This window comes from Benincasa hispida, chromosome 6, assembly GCF_009727055.1.
Source record: "Benincasa hispida cultivar B227 chromosome 6, ASM972705v1, whole genome shotgun sequence".
Classification (NCBI taxonomy): Eukaryota; Viridiplantae; Streptophyta; class Magnoliopsida; order Cucurbitales; family Cucurbitaceae; genus Benincasa; species Benincasa hispida.
Genome location: NC_052354.1, coordinates 14,970,988 through 14,991,299, shown reverse-complemented (window position 1 = coordinate 14,991,299; position 20,312 = coordinate 14,970,988). Strand labels below are relative to the sequence as shown.

General features: G+C 28.5%; 2 protein-coding genes across 3 annotated transcripts; one reads left to right on the top strand and one right to left on the bottom strand.

The window, feature by feature from the left end:
• The first annotated feature begins 11,560 nt into the window (after positions 1–11,560).
• LOC120080058 (tetraspanin-6-like) lies at positions 11,561–14,993 on the top strand. Its single transcript, XM_039034612.1, has 3 exons — positions 11,561–12,165; positions 14,366–14,667; positions 14,743–14,993. Exons 1-3 carry the CDS (start codon positions 11,695–11,697, stop codon positions 14,777–14,779), a joined length of 810 nt encoding a protein of 269 aa, XP_038890540.1. The 5' UTR covers positions 11,561–11,694; the 3' UTR covers positions 14,780–14,993.
• Positions 14,994–15,503: 510 nt separating this feature from the next.
• Positions 15,504–20,306, bottom strand: LOC120080057 (rhomboid-like protein 19). 2 transcript variants are annotated; one of them, XM_039034610.1, is made up of 8 exons: positions 20,224–20,306; positions 19,921–20,045; positions 18,106–18,166; positions 17,816–17,982; positions 17,455–17,560; positions 17,155–17,357; positions 16,902–17,039; positions 15,504–15,831 (listed from the first exon to the last, which is right to left on the bottom strand). In XM_039034610.1, exons 1-8 carry the CDS (start codon positions 20,245–20,247, stop codon positions 15,729–15,731), a joined length of 927 nt encoding a protein of 308 aa, XP_038890538.1. In that variant the 5' UTR covers positions 20,248–20,306; the 3' UTR covers positions 15,504–15,728. The 2 variants fall into 2 exon arrangements, with proteins under 2 accessions (XP_038890538.1, XP_038890539.1); XM_039034611.1 differs by lacking the exon at positions 20,224–20,306 and adding an exon at positions 18,425–18,575 and having other exon boundaries at positions 19,921–20,046.
• Positions 20,307–20,312: the final 6 nt, after the last annotated feature.

The following is a 20,312-nucleotide window of genomic DNA, read 5'->3' as shown; positions in this document are numbered from 1 at the left end:
TTTGGTTAATTGATTTTCGATTGTAATGTGTTTGTTTTTAAGTTTAGTGTATCAGTTGACCGTAGTTTTGAGACTAATTACAGTGTATTAATTTTCAAAAGATCTTTTATGACTACAAAACATTACAGTGTAACTAATTTTTTCTCTACACGTTTCTTTTATCATGCATATTTATTTTCTCCTAAAATATTTTCCTTGTTTTAAATTATCCAATTATATCCCTGTTTTTTTTTTGTTCAAATATCAAAACGACCCATTTTTTTTCAAATGTCATTTTATTTATTTGTTTTAGTTTTTTTAAACTTTTTTAAATTTATTTTATATTTTTGCATTTTTATTTTTCTAATTAGTTTGAAAATTTTATACAATCAAATATTAGATATTTTAATTAATTTGAAAAATTTAGAGCTAGGAGTGAAGACAGATCAAACACATTTAAAATAGTAAGATGAAGGAAATTATGGTTGCGATGATAGATTCAGAGACAGTGATTCTACTCATGACAGCATTGTTTTTAGGAATTGAGGTTGGCGACGAAGCCTGTATCAAAAAAGTTAAGATAGAAGATGAAACTGGAGTTATCACTAGTAGTTTCGGAGAAGCAATAAATGAATCTGGTGGAGAAGGAGTCGAAGTCAAAGCTAATGGTGAAGTATTGGTGGAAGGAGAGCTGACGGAGCAAGGGATGAAGATAGAATTCAAGTTGGAGGTCTCGCTACTTGAATCATGGGGAACAACCTACAAATGCCCAACATTAAGCATGCCCTGGCCCACAAAATCATTTTGGGCCCAGAATGTGGACTAAAAAGATGCTCAAACCTTGATGCTAGCAAAATAGGAATTTGGGTACATCTTTTAGTCCGTTAGATACCTAATTATTCTAAGACAACTCCAAAATCATAGGGAACAAACTACATCAACTTTTTCCATAAATACACAATTATGATTCCATATGAAGTATCTAATAATTTCTGAAGTATTTTCTATTATTTAGATTTATTACTGACCTAGGCATGAGTGCCTTTTTCTTGTTATGCAGATCCTCTTTTCTCTAAACTATAAATTCATCGTTGAGGTCAGATGCATTTTTTCTTAATCAAAATTTGACATCGACAATCAAAAAATTATCCAACACAAGCATAAATAGTGCATAACATCGTTGCAATACATTATTTATTAATTACCTTATTCATGTAAATCATAACAAACAAGGAATAAGATAAAGTGAATAGTTTATGATTTGATATATTAATCATATTTGTGTGACATGATTAAGAACAAAAACGTGCATTGAAAACATCCAAGTCATGATTTTCAAAAATGCAAACGAAAACTAAAGCTAATGGAATAGAAGCAGAAAGACACGCAAGAACCGCACGTGTGAAGTCAAAGCATGGTCTAATGGCGTGTACGCCACGCGCTCTCAATATCAAGTTGGGCACGTGAAGGAGCCACCGCAGAATCTTTCCGGCATCTTCTTTATCTGTCGGCGATATCCGGTTTCTTCCTGACTCCTCACCCACCAAGTGCAAGAACCATAAGCCGCCACGTGTACTTTTGTATTTTATACAAACCGACGATATTACCCCTACCCCTTTCCTCGCAAGACAGGGATTTGACTGTAATTTCAATCGGAATGGGGACTGCGTCACAGTTTGACGTAAAATTTAATGAATTTCCGAAAAATAAAAATATAAAAATAAAATCAACATTAAAATAACATTTTGATTTCATATTTTTAAATTGGTTCAATTTTCATCTCTATACTTTTCATTATTCAATTTTAGTTTTCGTATTTTTAATAAATCTTAAATTTGATTTATTATTAGATTTTTAATACTTTATTACTATTAAATATTTTTACTATAAATTTTAATATTTTCAGATATTATATTTTTTCATATGAAAATTATTATTATTATTTAATAAATTTTAATAAAAAACTATTTCGAATGACTAAATTTAAGATTGGTCGAAAATATTTGAATTAAAACCAAACCATTAAAAAGATTGAGACTAAAATTAAACAAAAAAGGATGAGAACCGAAGCCTTATTTGTACTTGAAATTAAAAAAAAAAAAAAAAAATCTTATTATTTTATTATATAAATGAATGCTGCGGCAGTCTCGAAGCATTAAATACTGCACCGGTGGATTTGGGGTTTCATTGTTAAATGCTCCTGGCTTGGGCTAGGGCTAAAGTTGGAATGTAAAATAGCAATTCTTTTTTCTTTTTTAAGTTCAAATATGAATTAAGTTAAAATAAATAAATAAATAAATTTTCATAAATGTTGTAATTTTAACATCTAAATTAATTTAAATGATTAATATACTAAATTTAACAAATACTAATGTAAATTCTTTCCTAGATTCATAAACTTCAATAAAATAAGTTTTACGCAAAAATAAATTGGACCAACACATATTAACTATTAAGCATCAAATAACATTCTCATAATTCATACATTGCTCTATTGTTGTTTTTCTCTAAAGAAACTATCGATTTTATATCGTACTATTATTTATAGTTTATTAATACATAAGAGAACTTTTTTAATTGATAACTTATTAGAAGGTCAAAATTGCAACCGTTTTTAAATTTTGAGTTAAAATTGATGAAAATCGAAAGTTTATGGTGTAAAGATACAAACTGAGAAACACACATGCATACAAGGATTCAAACTTTGCACTCTTAATAGATAATACATGTTTTATGACAATCGAAATATGTTCGGATTGATATGTTAACTTTACCGATAGAATTATTTTTTAGAAGAAAACAAGAATAAGAACAAGGTTATAGGTAATGTTTGTCCTTCTCGATAAGGAGAAGCACTCAATCAGGAAAACCTTGTGACCAACGTCCAAAGATCTTTTCATGATCACTTCATGGGCTAGCCTATCCGGTAAAGAAATAAAAAATGTTTGACAATCACTTAAAATAACTCTTCAAATGTATTTTTTAATCAATTTGTATCAAAAGTGTTAAATAAAAATGAATTTTTTGAAAAACATTTTTTTCTCAAGCCAATCAACCTGTTTATATCCAATCCAAACCATGTTGCCTTGATAGAATATTAGAAACTCGTAATGAATTTTAATGTTATTGCTACGTTGAACAATTTTTTTCTCACAGCTGACTTTTCAGTTGTGTATTCTAAAACTAATTATTTGATTTATGCTATTAAAGTTGAGACAATTTGCTTATATTTTTTTTCTTGTTTTAGTTCACCAACTCTATAGAGGTAGAGATGAAGGTGAGATATTATAAACTTTTAACCTCTGATTTTTTTTTTTTGTTCATTTAACAAACTTTTATCTGTTTTAAACATTTCTTAAATGATTAAAAAAAACGTGTTTAGGAGTAAATTTCAAGAAGTCGTTCGATAACATTCTCGTTTCCTATTTTATGTTTTAATTTCTCATTTTTTGAAAAATAGACTGGTTTGATAATCCATCATATTTTTTGTTTCTAAATTTTAAGAAACGTCTCTAAAATAATTTCTATTTTATTTTTTCCATATCTCTTTTCTTTATTAATTTTGAATTTTAAAATTTTTCAATAATTTCATTTTTAAATTTCAAATTTAAAATATTTTGTAATAGGCATGTTTGATATTATTCTAATTTTCAATATATATATATTTTAAATTTTGTAATATGCATCTTTATATATTACTTTAATTTTAATCTTTTTAGTACATTTAAAACTTGCTATAATTCTATTAATATATAAATTTTGTTTATAAGACATTCATTTAGTTTAATTTTAATATTTTTCAACCACAACATTTACATAATAATATAGTTGAGTTATATTTGAGTCCACATCATTTAGCATGAATGACTCAAGTGAAAAATAATATTGTATACCAAATTTGAGAATCATTTCAAAGATAATAACATTAATGTATTATTGTTGTTAATTTTGCATTGAGACTTATTCGTATTTGTTAATGTGAATTTTTTTATTTGATAATGTAAATATTTGATAATTATTTTTTATAGTTTAATGTATTTTATATACTTTTTTTTTCTACATAATTAAATTATATTTGAACTATAAAATAGAGAGGAAAGGTAAGGGAAAAAAAACAAGAAACGAGAAACAAAAAATAATTATCAAACAAGTTTTTTTTTTTTTTCAAGAGATAAGAAATAATAAAAATAATTACCAAACATATTCCTGTTTCTAGTTAAAAAAAAAAAGAAAAAAAAAACGAAAATGAAAAATAGAAAACGAAAAACGAAAACGTTATCAAACGGGTCGAAACGGCTAAAATCAATACTTTTACCAACTTATATATATCAACTTCACAAGCAAGTAATTCATATATAACCAAACTCTTCTGATTGGGTAATAGAGTTGGTGGACCTAATTTAATAAGTCATGACTACTCCATACACACTAATTCTTGGATTGCCACCTTTAAATGTTCATTTGATTCGAAATAGAAGCTTAATAAATAAATAAACAAACAAATAATTTTAATCATTGCATTAAAAAAATCACCAATAAATATGAAAGATTCGACGAGATATTTTTTAGCCGCTTATATATTAGTTGACTTATACTCGTTTTGACAAAAAAACATTCACATTATTATTGAGTACGAATATTTTATTCATACGAAAAATGTAGAAACCAACCACTCTAAGAGGATAGAAAATCAAGAAAACGAAAAAAATCGTGCGTAGCCAAAACATATACATAGGTTAAACCCTCAACAATCGCAACAACATTAACACACAAAAAGAGAAAAATAAGAAAACAGTTTACTGCATCTTAAATTATGTAAGGCAATAACATGTGAAAATGATGAAACCTTTCACATTCCTGGTTTTTTTTTTTTATTACCAATTTTATGTGCACGAAAAACTTTAGAGAAAATAAAAGCTGTTCTTTTTAGGGGTTATAAAATGTTAATTTTACATAAACGATCCATTTTTTTTTAATTGATAATACGAGTTAGACCCATAATTTAAGGCCCGTTTAGTAATCATTTTTTTTTAAAAAAAATTAAGCTTATAGACACTATTTTCACCTCCAAAACTATTCATTTGTCCTCGACTTTTTGCCATTAATTTAAAAAACCAAGCTAAATTTTAAAAACTATAAAAAGTAGCTTTTAAAAAAATTATTTTGTTTTTCGAATTTTTCTAATAACGCAGCCATTATACTTAATAAATATGTAAATCATTATAAGAAATAAGGAGAAAATAGACTGAATTTTTAAAAAACTAAATGGTCACAAAATGGGACCTTAACTTTGAAAAAAATATCTTTCTCATCTCTAAGTTTTGGATCTAATTTCTTTTCGATGTGTAGGTTTCAAAATGTTACCCTTTTAGTCTTTAAGCTTTGAGTCTAGTTTCAATTTAGTTCCTAATAGGGTATTTGGCCCATACTTTACAAGTCAATGTTAAATAACATAACTTCTCAAAGTTTAGTTTCAATTTAGTTCATTTCATAAGTCGATGTTAAATAACTCAACTCTTCAAGCTTCAACAATGTTCCTTATTGAAGTTTGCACATTTATAATCAATGAACTTTATCTTTCTCCTTTTCTCTCATTTGCATATTTATCGAGAAACTTCAACTAAATAACTAAGCACCCCAAACAAAGACTTTCTAACTCCAATATATTAACTACATAATTCATAACACAATTTAGTGCCCTAAACACCCTAATACGTTTCAAAATATTATAATTTAACAATTTGATATTTGAGTTTTCTTTCAATTTAGTCCGTAAATCCCTCATTCTTTACTAAATACCTTTTTTTTTTTTTTTGTCTTTAGTGTTATGTCTATTAGTTAATTTAAATAAATATAATTAATTAAGCTTTTACTGATTTCCATCACTATTAAAATTTTAAAATTCAACATCATAACTATTTTAAATTAATTAGTATTCATTAACACCAAAGAGTGTGTATTTAGAGAAAAAAATGAGATTAAAAGTGTAAATCTTGAAACTTAGAGACCAAATTGAAAAAAAATTTAATCTTAGTAACATTGTAACAATTTGAAGCATAGATGCCAAATTTAAACCAAAACTTAAGAAGTATTGTAAAAGTGTAATATTTTGGAACTTATGGACCAAATAAAAGCTAAACCCAAAACCTAAAGACCAAAAATATGTTTCTTTTCCTAAAAACGTTGTTAAAAAATTTACAGCATGATATATTTCCAAAATAGACAACGATAAATGTAACAATCAAATCCAAAGTATTAGGAAATCTAAAAGAATTTGCGTAAAATTTAGATTTAGTTATTGAAATCTAGTAGTGACTATAGGAGTCTATCAACAATAAATCTGTACTAATAGGTGTTTAACAACGATAAAATCTATCCGGATAAATTTTACTATATTTGTAATTCTTTTAAAAATGTGTAATACATTTAATTATTAACCTAACTGTCCCAACCATTTCATTCCAAAATAATGAATAGCAAGATGCTAAAAGACAAATATGAGAAGATGAGGCCCAATAAGAAAAATAAATGGGCTTTCTTGGGTCTAGAGAAGTTTAAAGTGAGGGTGAAGTCAAGATAATGGTTTTTGGTATATAATTGACAATTGTTATACAATGATTATACTAAGAAAAAACTTTAGTATAGATTAACAAATATAAAACATGAAATAAAAAAGGATAATATGAGTTTTCAAAAAAAAAAAAAAAAAAGGTTATGAGAACAAAGAGAGTTTATATATTTTGGAGCAATTTTTTTTTTTTTTAAAAAAAAACACAAAAATCACACTTAGTGTGGAAAAAGAAAAGAAAACTCGATAAATATAAATAATGTTACATTTATTTATTTATTTATTTATTTTTATTATTTTGAAGATTATATATAGAGTAGGAGATTCTAACTTATCACCTCTTAAAATAGTTTTGACATTATACTTGTATTCGTGTTTATTAGAACTAATTATTGCTACTTTTACTAAAAGCTGGAAGAATATACTAATACCAAAATACACAAATCCAAATGTTCTTTGCGTGCCTTTAGAAATTTGATAAAGTATAGATACCACTTCTTTAGAGTGGCTTCTCAATGGCAATTTTGTAAATATAGTTTAACGCAATGGCTAGAAGAGGGACCTATTATTTCTCACTATAGTAACTATATCGTAAACATACTATTTTTCTTTTTCTTCGATATATGGGTTAGGGATTCGAACTTTAGATCTCAAAGTTGATAGTTCAAGTTCATGTTTGTTGAGTTAAACTCAAACTCCATAGATAAATTCTAAAAGTTCATTATTTCATACTAAATATAAACTTGACTACACGAGCGTAATTCATTGAATTACAACAAAGAAAAAAAAAAAATACAAACATGAGCAAAACTTAGTGGTTAAGACATCTACTTCATTCTTTGAGTATCTTTCTATATAATTATGATTATGTCCAATGGTGAAAATATTCATTGACATGTCAATATATCCGTCGATATATTAATATATCGAAGAGTTTGATATCAATATTAAATATCATTTGAGATTTATGACATCTTTCATAAATGTTCGTAAATCATAAACAAATGTCAATCTTTTTAGTACAATATACATAAAATGTGGCAATAACAATATCCATAACTTAGCTTGGGAGTAAAAACAACTTAAAATTATTCTATCTAAATTTTATAAAGTTTTTGAAATACTGAAATATTTGTTGATAGCGATATGTTTTTGATATATTAGTCAATATATCTATAAAATAAAAACATTGATATCGATATCTACATGGATATTTTAATCTGAAATGACAAAATTTCACATGTACGTATAACCTCAATTCTAAAAGTTATATATATATTTGATCTATATTTTTAAGTCCTTAGCTCCTCCCACTCATGCCAAAGATAACTTATTTTACAAACAATTTCAAACTATCAAACTCCCCTTTACATAGACTGAAAAATGCAATTAATTAATTCTCCACCATATATCATTTAGAATATAAAGAATAAAAGTGGGAAATTTTCACATATAGAAAAAATGTCAAACTATTTACAAAAATAATAATAAAAAAAAACATTGTAGATACTAAGAGCCCGTTTGATGATGTTTCCGTTTCTTGTTTTTTGTTTCTCGTTCCCTATTTCTTGCTTCCCATTGCATTTTTTGTTAGAACAAGAAACAACAATATGTTTACTTTAAAATTTAAATGATGTAGAGTTAAATCTAACGAGCCCTCACAGCCCAGGCACAACGACGCAATTATCAGGGGCGCACAAATCGATCAATAATATTCAAATCCGACGAATCTCAATTATATTATTATGTACATGTTGTGATTGTAAAATAATTAAAATGAATCTAAATAAATATCTTAATAAACAAAATTTATATTATTGTAAAATTATATGTGTTGTATATAAGAAAAAAATTAAAAATATATAAAAATACATATTTCAAATTTAAAATTTAAAAAATATTTATATATACATATTAAAAAGGAAAATTATCTAAATGACAAAATTGCTGAAAATATTGACAAATAATAGCAAAATATCACAATCTATTTACGATAGACCGCGATAGACATTCAAGTTTTGCTATTTGTAAATATTTTGGTTCACTTTCCTATATTTGAAACAATCTTATTGAAAATTTGAAATTTGAAAATCAAAATAATATATAAATCTAAATATTTGAAAATTCAAATTCAAAATTAAATTTGTTATATTTGTAAATATTTTTATTCATTTTCTTATATTTGAAAAAAAAAAATCGTATTAGAAATTTGAAATTTAAAAATCAAAATCATACATGAAACTAAATATTTGAAAATTGAAAATTGAAAATTAATTTTGCTATATTTGTAAATATTTTGGTTCAATATCCTATATTTGAAAACAACCCTGTTGAGAATTTGAAATTTGAAAATCAAAATATTATATACATCTAAATATTTGAAAATTCAAAATTCAAAATTAAATTTGCTATATTTATATATATTTTAGTTTATTTTCCTATATTTAAAATAATCCTATCTAAAATTTAAAATTGAAAATAAAATAATATATAAATATAAATATTTGAAAATTCAAAGTTGAAAATTAAATTTTTGTTATATTTGTATATAATAAAATATATAGAGAAAAATGAAATATAAAAAATAAGAAAGAAGAAAATAAATATAAATGAAAGAAATATAAAAAATATAGAGACAAATGAAATATAAAAGAAATAAAGAAAAATTACATAAAAACGAAAGAAATGTAAAATAATATAGAGAAAAAGAAAATATAAAAGAAATAAAGAAAAATAAAATAAAAAAGTCTCAAATTTGATTTCAAGACAATAAAGTTAAAGAGTGATTTGGACATGCTTCCTCAACAATTAGCCAAATCTTCATTATGATAAAATTTCAGAACAACTTTAAATAAAATAGAAACTGAAACGAGATACTACTTTTTGTAGTTCCTCAATTTTGATTTCATTTTTAGGAATGTTTCTCAAGTTTTAGGAACAAAAAACAATAATGTTTATTAAACAAGTCAATTACTTAAAAAATTAGAAACAAAAACAAGAAACATGAAATGGAAACGTTATTAAACGGATCCTAATAAACTTCTATCGGCATTTATCATATAGTATCAATGATAGATTTCTATCCGTTTTTATTACTCATAGACTTCTATTTACCCCTATCAACTTCTATCAAAGAAGATCAAATTTTACGATTTTACGTAAATACTTTTTCTTATTGTTTTTTTTTAATTTTTGAAAATAATCAATTAAAATACTTTTTAGGCTTCAATTTCATATGTGAGTGTGATATTTTTTATTTATTTATTTTTTTTTTTAAGTTCTAAAAATGATAGGATTAGCTTTTAAAAAAACAAGAAAAAGAAAAAAAGCACAAGGTACAGACAAACATCTCGCATTCCATTCCAGGGTCTTTCTGCAAAATCGAAAACCCATTTCCCGAAGGAAAAAAAAACTAATAAAGAAAAAGGAAAAGTGAACTACTCGTTGATTTGACTTACCATTCAACATTTTTTTTAATAATCGATTTATTAGATAAAAATAGAAAAATCAATGTCTGTTTAGTAAAGATTTCGGATTTGGTTTATGTTTTTTTGATTGAGTTCATAATTCATATTTTAATTTTGAAATTCTGAAAACAATATTTTTGTGTTTTCATTATTAGATTTTTAATTTAAAATTTTAAAATACACAATTATATTTAATAAAAATAAAATATTTAAAAATATAATATGTCATATTATAAACTCAATTCATTTTTAAAAAATTATAATATATACCATGCAATGTTTTATGAATTATATAATACTACATAATAATAATTACATAAATTTTTAAACTTGAATCATATTGATAAATAAATCAATAATAATTTCTTTTCAACTAAATATTAATGAGTAACTTCAACTAGTTTTATGATTTATAAATATATAGTATTAAATAGATGTAAATAATTGTTGAACTTAGAATTGAATTTTTGAATCTGTTACTAAATACATAACTAAAAACGTGAAATACAACTTTGTTTTTAATAAATCAATTGCTTTCAAATTTCTTTCTTCAAACTATCTACCAATTAGGCCCTTATATTCTCATTATAGAAAAAGTTAATTTTACGTTTAACATATAAATTAAATCACGTGTCACCAAAAATTCAAAAATTCAAATCTTTCAATCCATTTGTCATTGAACTAAAAAAATAAAGAGTATTTAGTGAAAATGCATAAATAAAGTGTAAATCTTGATATATATGAATCAAATTAAAACAAAACTTAAATTTGTATCATTTTAAAATTTAGGGATTAAATTGAAATCAAACTCGAAACTTAAGAGTTAAAAATATATCATTTTGAAACATAGGTAATTAATAGAAATACCACAAAAGGTATTTTTTCCCAAAAATAAACAATAGGTAAGAAAATTTGTATACCCAATCTCAAAATCAACATTATATATAAAAAAACCTATTAAGTTATGCTGAAAAAAAAATTATCAAACACAAAAGTGAAAAGAACTTCCTAAACAAGGCTAAAACAAGCCTAACTCACATGTATATAATAAACCAAAAAAAAAATTATCTAGATTTTAGAACCTACCTATTTTTTGCACCACACCAAATTATTTCATCATAATTTGTCAAGTGATAAATTGTTCTTATTTATTTTTAAAAATATTTTAATTCATTTTTAACATCAATGATGCAACGTTTAAAATATCAATGTTGATGAAAATATCACGATATTAATTTTATGGAAATATCAATGAATATATCAATAAAATGTCAATATCGATGATATTTCTAGAAAAAATCATTAAAAATTCAAAAAATAAATTGAAATGTATATTATGTATATTATATTTACATTAGTGACATTTTGTTGATTATCTTTTATTTTTCGTATTTTTACGAATATCGATTCACTCCTAATATCGAATCTATGAAAATGTAAAAATACGGAGATATCAACATATAGAAATGTAATACTATAAAATGATGAGGAGAGAGTAATGCAGAAAAGGTATTACCCATGATAACAAAGTATATATAAAGTGTATATGTAAATTTGAAGGCAAACTTAAAAGAGTTGAGAGAAACCAAAAGGAAAAACCCCAAAATTTTCTCTCCATTTTAAACTCCCACAAAACCGAAAAGCAAAGAAGAATTAGAATTATTCGAACCTCCCCCCAAAATGAACAAATTGAGCAACTCAGTGATTGGGTTACTGAATTTGTTAACTCTATTAGGGTCAATCCCAATCATCGGCGGAGCCCTATGGATGGCTCGGAACAGCACCACTTGCGAGGCCTTTCTGCAGCGGCCGCTGCTTGTGGTTGGCTTTTTGGTTCTCTTGATTTCACTGGCTGGGTTCGTTGGGGCCTGTTTCGATGTAGCTTGGGCTCTATGGCTCTATTTGTTCGTCATGTTGCTGCTCATTGCTACTCTTTTGGGTCTCACCGTTTTTGGGATCGTCGTGGCTAGCGGTGGCCGTAGCGGCGAGCATGGAGTCGGAGATTATTCGGTGTGGTTGAGGAATAGAGTTAATAATCCTCAGTATTGGGTTACTATTAGAAGCTGCATTTTGGGGTCTAATACTTGTAATCAGGTTTCTAATTCATGGTCTCCTCTTAATTATTTGCACAGAGATATCACTCCCATTCAGGTACCTCTCTCTCTCTCTTTAAATTTAATTTTGATTAAATTCTAATTTGGTTCCTATGGTTTGAAGAAGGTAAGCTTTGTGATTTTAACAGTTAAAATCTAGTCTATGGTTTGAGAAAATTTGTGTAAATAATTTCAGCTACGGAGACTATTTAGGAGAGGTTTATCAAATCATAGAATCCACATGAGATTTTATCAAATCATAGGGACTAAACTTTAACTTTTTCCAAATAAAGAAATCCAAATTTGTAATTGAACTAGGGATGTTCAAATGACCCGACAACTCGAAGGGTTGAGTTGGATTAGTTTAATTTCGGGTTTGAGTTGGGTCCGGATTACACTTTTAAAAATTTGAGTTAAGCCAATTTCTACATATCTATCTATCTATCTATCTATATATATATTATAACTCATTTTTATTTTTAAGATGTTTGTTTGAAATTTGTAATAGATATCTTGGATTTTGATATTTAACATTTGAATTTTATGAAATTTTAATTATTAATATGTGTTAGTAAAAAAATTAATTATTTTAAATTAATAAAAAATATAATAAAAAAGAAAAGAAAAGAAATAAATAATCTGACAATCCAACCCGAATTTTAAGGGTTGAGTTGGAGACCGTATTCTAGTCATTTAGATAGTCAATTCAACTAAACCAAAATTTTGGATTAAGTTAAAAAAAAAATCTCCAACTCAACTCATGTATACTCCTAATTGAACCTATATATATATATGAGATTGAGCAAAAAAAAAATATAAAAGTATTAATATAATTAAATTTATCGTAATTCATCAACTTAAACTTTTAAGGTTCATCGACGATTGATACGAGGTGTTAGCTCTTGTGTTTGTATGGTGTAATATCATTTTTTTCTTCAATATTTTTAATCGATAAACTTTTAAGTCCAAAAATGAAAAGTGATAAAGAGATCGGTAGTTTGAATTTCTCAATCCCTATCATACTAATAATAATAAGAATTAAATTTATCAAAATCTACTGCCTTAAGTTTCAGGTTGATCCCTGATTTGATTCTTCTAAGCGAAGACTAGTTCAGGCTATAATGATGATTTATCTTCTAAAAGAAGATTAATTCAAAGTTCAAACACAACGAAGAAGAAAAAAGTAAATGGTGATTAGCTCCTACTTGTCTCCTAAAGACCCACCTAATGTTATAGTTTAGTCTAATTTTTAAGGTTCATGTCTAATGAGTCTATGCACTTTAAAAAATATTACATAAACTTTTGTATTTAATAACTTTCCAAATTTTAAAATGGTACCTTTTGGGTTCCGTTTAATAATCATTTGGAGACAGTTTGGTAACCATTTGATTTCTTTGTTTTTATTTTTGAAAATCAAACCTATAGACACTACTTCCACATCCAAATTTCGTTTTTTTTTTTTTTATCTATTTTTTACCAATAGTTTAAAAAATCAAGTCAAAATTTGAAGACTAAAAAAAATAGATTTTAAAAACTTGTTTTTGTTTTTAAAAGTTAGCTAGGAATTCAATTATTATATTTAAAAAAGATGAAAATCATTGTAAGAAATGTGGAGGAAATAAGTTTAATTTTCGAAAACAAAAAACAAAAAACGAAAGGGTTACAAATGGGGCGTTGGTTTTTTGTTTTAAAATTTTGAAAATTAAGCTTAAAAGACACCTTTTTCATCTTCAAATCTCTTCTTTTATCATCTAATTTTTTACCATTATTTAAAAAACCAAGCCAAATTTTGAAAAAAAAAAAAAAAGTAGCTTTAAATAGTTTGTTTTGGTTTTTGGAATTTGGCTAAGAATTTCACCGTTGTACTTCAAAAAGATGCAAATCATTCTAAGAATTGGATAAGAAATAAACTTAATTTTCAAAAACTAAAAAAAAAAAAAAAAAAAGAAATGATTACCAAACGGGGTTTTAGCTTTCAAATTCTATATCTACTAGGCATGACATGATAAAATCAACCTACCCATATGACTTAAAATTGAACGTTGTGTCTAATATTTGCTTGAAATATTAAAAAGTAATAATAAAGTTAACAAACTAATGAGATGTAAAATTGGATTTTTGTGTTTAATATGTCCTTGAATTTTCAATACACTTGTAAATTTTAAAAAATTTGAATAAGTCCGAAATCTATCAGACAAAAAATTGAAAATTCAAAAACTTATTAAACACAGACTTAACAAAGTAAATTTTGGTTGTAGTCGGGGTGCTGCAAGCCACCAGATTCATGCAACGAGAATGGCCAAGACCCTGATTGCTACCGGTGGAACGGGGCACCCAACATGTTATGCTACGATTGTGATTCTTGCAAAGCAGCTGTGCTTGAGACTGTAAGAAAGGATTGGCACAAGCTCTCTGTTCTCAACGTTGTCATGCTCATTTTTCTCATTGCCATTTACTCAATCGGATGTTGTGCATTCCGAAACACCAAACGAGCTCGAGCCGATTATGCCTATGGTGAGAATCGAATGACCAAAATTCAGCCTAGATGGGACTACAAGATGTAAGCAAACTATCGCATTCTTGGAAGGTTTCAATTTTATTTCAATTTATTCTTTCTAAACCTTTGTTCTTGCAGGAGGAGATGGTTGGAGGACAGGAAGGAGTTTTACTAACACTATAGGAATCCCATCTTCCTTCTATTCTATCGATCTTTGCTCTTTTCTTTAGTAACTTAAAGTTAAGAAAATTAAGTTGTTTTTTTTTCGATTCTAGCGAAAGGTAATAGGTATTTTCAAGGCTTTCTTTTTATGCACAGTAATCTTAGGCCACTTTAATGTCCATGATGAAAGTCTCTACTTTTTATCCTAATGTATTACCATTGCTTTCTTTTTTGCCTTCTGGATCTGACTTTGAAAATTACTCAACAGTCAATACTGACCTGTGTAAAGTTTGTTAATCTACTTTACTAATTATCAATTTTTGTTTTTTTAAACAATATATGAGGTGAAAAAGTCAAATCTCTAACTATAAAATTGATAGTACAAAGACTTTGCTAATTAGATCATTATGATGGAAGAAAATGCGTCTAATACACACTTACATGATAGATTGCCTTTGCTAGCATTTTGGTCAGATTCCTAACAAAAAGATTCAAATTAAAATTCACACGAGGTGAAAAAGTGTTATAAGGTATCAAGACGTATATAAGAGTGATTTTTTTTTAAATGGTTAAAACCACTTCAAATCATGCATGTCATAATTTAAAACCAATTAAATGTTTGATTTTTCACTTTTAAACGTGATTTTCATAGTCAAAATCAATTACAAACTATTATAAACACATTTCGAGTGATTTTGCAAGTGACAAGCATAATTTTAACAATTTCAAAATCACAATGGAAGAAACTTCCGATGAAATTCTACTCTTATATATCTCGTGCTGTATACAGATAAATCCCCAATGCTGCAAAAAAGCACAAACGAAGCAACAGTTTTTTGTAACTCAAGGACCACAAAAGGAATGTGCAAAACAAAATTGCATCTCAGAATAAAGAAAAGAGGACCTCTTCATAGTTAATCAACAAACATAGACCCTATCAGATAACCAAATATAATAATCAATCAGACATTCTCTGTTGCATCTCTTCCTGACTCTTGAGCACTTCTGGATGCAGCCAATCTCTCAGCTGCCAATCTTTCTTCCAAAGCTCTAGCTCCCCTTTCTCTGAAACGAGTAGAAATGTTCAAATTTTATGAGTATTTTCTTCTCTCCACTAAGTCCTTTACATTTTTGGATACACACATTTCCTTTATGTTCATATCATTCTTTACCATTGCTATAGCTAGTGACGAGCAAGTTGCTAACCAGTTCCACTTCCAACAAATGGAAAACTCACAGAAACTTCTTATATTTTGCTTTTGTAGCTTCCAATCAAAATCCCCTTTAAAAGTTCTGATTTTTTTGCAAACAATTGTTTTTTCTCTATTATGTCTGAGTATCTGGATTAGTTTATGTGGACCTCGACTAATCTCACGAGACAATCCGCTTAACCCTGCAACATTTGAGTGCCAAAGAGACTCGTAGGATGTTAAATCTTAAGTAGGCAGCTACTGTGGGTTGAACTCATGATCTCTTAACCCATTATCAAAGTCATGCTCCCTATTTACCACTAAGACAACCCGTGATGGTTTGTTTGCAAACAATTGTATTGACCAGTGTTCAACCAACCCTCCCTTTGAGCACTTAATATCGGGCCCGTTCAAAATTACCTTCCCCTTTTGATTTTGGTTTTAAAATACTCTAGCTTTCCCTGTGGGCTGACACCCTGTCGCCACCCTCTGTATGGTTTTCTTTTCGAAAAAGTGCTGACAACAATGTTCATGTTCATCAAGGTGGGTGGATAATAGGGGACATCTAGTGCAGACAAAGCACATAGACGATGAAAAGATGCAAATAAAGAGGGAAACATCACCACGAAGGTAGATGCGTGTAGTGAGGTGAGGAGAATTCAAAATTTGAATTTGAAATTTATACATAAAAATTTTTAATTTTAAATTTGGCACCTAATTTCTAGACAATAAAAAAATTTAGAACTCCTAATTTGGCCCCAAAAGAAAATTTAAAATATAGAACTAGTTGTAATTTCTCGCGCTGTCCTGTCTACCACAAGCCATTTAAAACAAAAATAGCTACTTAAATCAGTTCCTTCTGTAAACTATAGAACAAGCTAAAAGTGGAAAACACTTAGTATGATCAAGCTCAAGAGTCAGGAGAGAAGCAATAACAAATATTACCTTCTTCTAGATGCCTCAATAGGATCCGAACCGGGCAGTGGGGCGCTTCCAGCAGTATAGTCCTCAGCATTGTTAGGGGATTCAGATCTTCCACAAAGCAGACGATAAAATATTGATGCAACTGGATCAATGACTGGCCTGCACAGAACCATCAAGACTTAAAAGTACACTATGGACTATGGGGAGAGAGCACAGAATTCCCGAAACATGGGAAAGAGATGCTTAAAAATAGAAAAGGGTTCAAACAGTATACCGTAAAAGTTCAGGGAAGAATGTAGAGAATGCAAAATCATCACTTGGATCGCCTTTAAGTTTTGCTTCAGGTTTCCTCTGCCAGTATCTCAGATAAATCCAGCTGACGTATGTCCCAAATATTATTGTTGGAAGATATGTTGCTGCTCCTGTTGTCCAAAAGCTTACAGCAACGGATACCAATACAGCAAGAGATGGCAACCACTGCATGAAATTGCAAGCCAAGGCCAGAAGAGGGTTCAAATAAAACTCTGATAAAAATTATTCGAAATTAGGATATATCTATCTACACTTTTCATACCTTAGCTCTTAGTTTCAATACTGGCAACTCTTGATCAGGTATCATTTGTTTGATCCCAACCAAGAACCCAGCTAGAATCCCATAGAAACCAGATACAGGCAAATAACTGAGACAACGAAAAGATGTAAATAAGATGTCTGGAAAGCCTGGGGGCAGAGCGGGAAACGTGTTTAAAGAGGAGTTGATAAACTGTAAAATACAAAGATGGAAATGAATCAGACAAAATTTACTTGAGTGAAAATCTAAATGGATCAAAACAGTTTTGAGTGATGAAATCAGCAGAATGCTCAATCAGCTAAAGACATGTACTCAAGTATGCCTAAAAGGTGCCCCTGATGCACGAGGACTCGGTAGCACTTACAGATAACTTTCCTCCTGTGTAATATAGTACAGGGCAATTGCTGTGATAAAGACACATAAAGAGGTTAGAAAATTGACTACAAAGATGAATTTCAGAAATTCTCTAGAGCCCCATATGGGTTCAAGCAACTTTCCAACAAAAAGGAGGCCAACTGTGCTGACAACAACCTGCAATATATTGCTCTCAATGAGTCTAACTTCAAGTGGAGACTGACTAAAATGGTGAGGTGAATTCAAATTGTTATTCTGTGAATGGAACAAAAAATAGTGCACTACAATGTGGGTGCATACCCCATATACTGACTGTTCAATATAACCAGCAGTTAAGAGATTCCAGGCAAAAGGAATTGTCCTGCAAAATAAAAGTTCAAAGGAATGAATGACCCAACAATCGTTTATAGTTTACACACTTCACATTAAAATTGAACAACTTAAAAGTTGGTCAAATACTAATGCCATCTCTGAACTTAATCAATTCCTATATTACAGAGGAAATATTCTCACATCATACAAATAAAATTAATTAATAAATTAAGCTAGGCACAAATTTCTACATTATGATTAATAATTTTATTGTTATAGATAAGAGTTGGAGTCAATATGGACTTACCTCGATAAATCTATATACAAGAAAGTGAGAGGTGGAGAGCGTTGATAGGATACTGAATGATAATGACAATTTTGGTATTTTGATGAACAGTCAATGAGAAAGAAAGACAAATTTTTCATGCCCAATTAAGTCTCCTCTTGAGGAAGGTTACCTAACGTGGAATGCATTCATATTTAGTATTTACTGCATTGTAGCTGAATAGGCAAGTATCTCAACTAATGTACTAAGTGCTTAAATGCATGTCCACTGTAGACAAGAACTCATGATTTGCAGTTGATTGAGGTTTCATTAACTATATTATCACATCAGTCATCATGTCTTGCCTAAACTAATGGTTCTTCGCTTCTTTGGTAAGTGATATTTTTTCTCCATTTTGATTTTTGTAGCAAATTCAGAATTATTTTGCTTCTAAATTAAATATTTGTTAGGCTTCCCTAAGAGATGTGCATACTCTAATAATTAGAATGATTTCAAAAGATGACCAGTAAAAGATTGAGGTCATATTGGGCATATGCAGTTTCAGCTCTTCGTTGAGAGTAGTTTGGTTGGAAAGGAAGACTTATTTTCTAACAAAAGTATTCATATGGAGAAGTTTTCAGAGAAAAGATATTTATATTCTACCTCTTGCTGGTCCACAAGTGTGACCATTCAAATTTTGGACTTATTTTTGCATATTTGTACTCTAGATGACATGATTTTTTCTGTAATTTCCTTTTTCTATTGAGGACATCTTTCTCTATATTTCAAATCTTATAAGAATCTTTTTTCCTATCAGGAGATTAAGCCAATTCACAATGATAAGGGGTTCACATTTCACACTCAAGTAGGGGGTGCTTCTTCTAATTAATTGGTAGTGTCCATAATTCAGATTGGTTAATAGTGAAAACATGTGGTTACATGGAGGTAATACCATCTTTGGATTCTTCACTATAAAAAAAAATGTAAAAGAGTTCTAGATATCAAAATAGTTCACTCAGGCCTCTGCAACGCAAACATTGGCATCCTAAAGCAGTAGATTTTGTAGCCTCTCAAAAGGTCTGTTGCTACTTCCTATCAACATATTTTGTTCTGAAGAAGGGCGGAACGGTACTTGGATGGTTTGGCCAATAAATTAAGTAGTGGAATTGACAAAATCATTGCAATTTACAATGATGACCGCATTTCCAAGCATGGAAACTTAAGTATTGCCTAACTTCCATCAATCCCACAAGACAAGCCTGTGAATAAAGTATGTAACATTCAAAACTTGTAACAAATACCTTCCGCCCCGCCTGAAATCCTATCTTACACAGTAATTCATTCATCAGTGATCATAAGATTCTAGATTCTTTCCTAACTAAATTTCAACTCGATAAAACAAATACACTTCTAACCGAAAACCTACTGGCATTACTTCAAGAACGTACGCATCGCGTAGATGCATCCATGAAACTACATTATCTTCGCACAATTTTCACTATTGCTAATCCAAAAACTAAATTCTCCCAACAAGATACCTGGCTGGAATAAGAGCAAGATAGTTAACAACCGCAGGAAAAACCTGAACCAAGATATGCCCGCCAATTAGCACAACGGCTAAGCCCTTGCATAGCTTGGTGAATCCAGTAACCAAACCAGAGCCCTGTCCAAAGACAACAAAAAAAACAAAAACATCAATCGAAACGTCGCTGAATTTCGAGAAAATGACAAGATCTGGCATACACATTCGAAGATAGAAGAAATGAAGTACGAGATCTGAATGCGACTGATACACCACCAATTAAGAAGAGATTAAAACAAAAAATTGTAACAGAGCGTACCCCCGGAACTGCTGGAGTACTCATGGGCGGAGACGGTGATCGGAGTTTCGAGATAAAAAATGGACTGTTTTGCTTCGCCGGAGACTTTT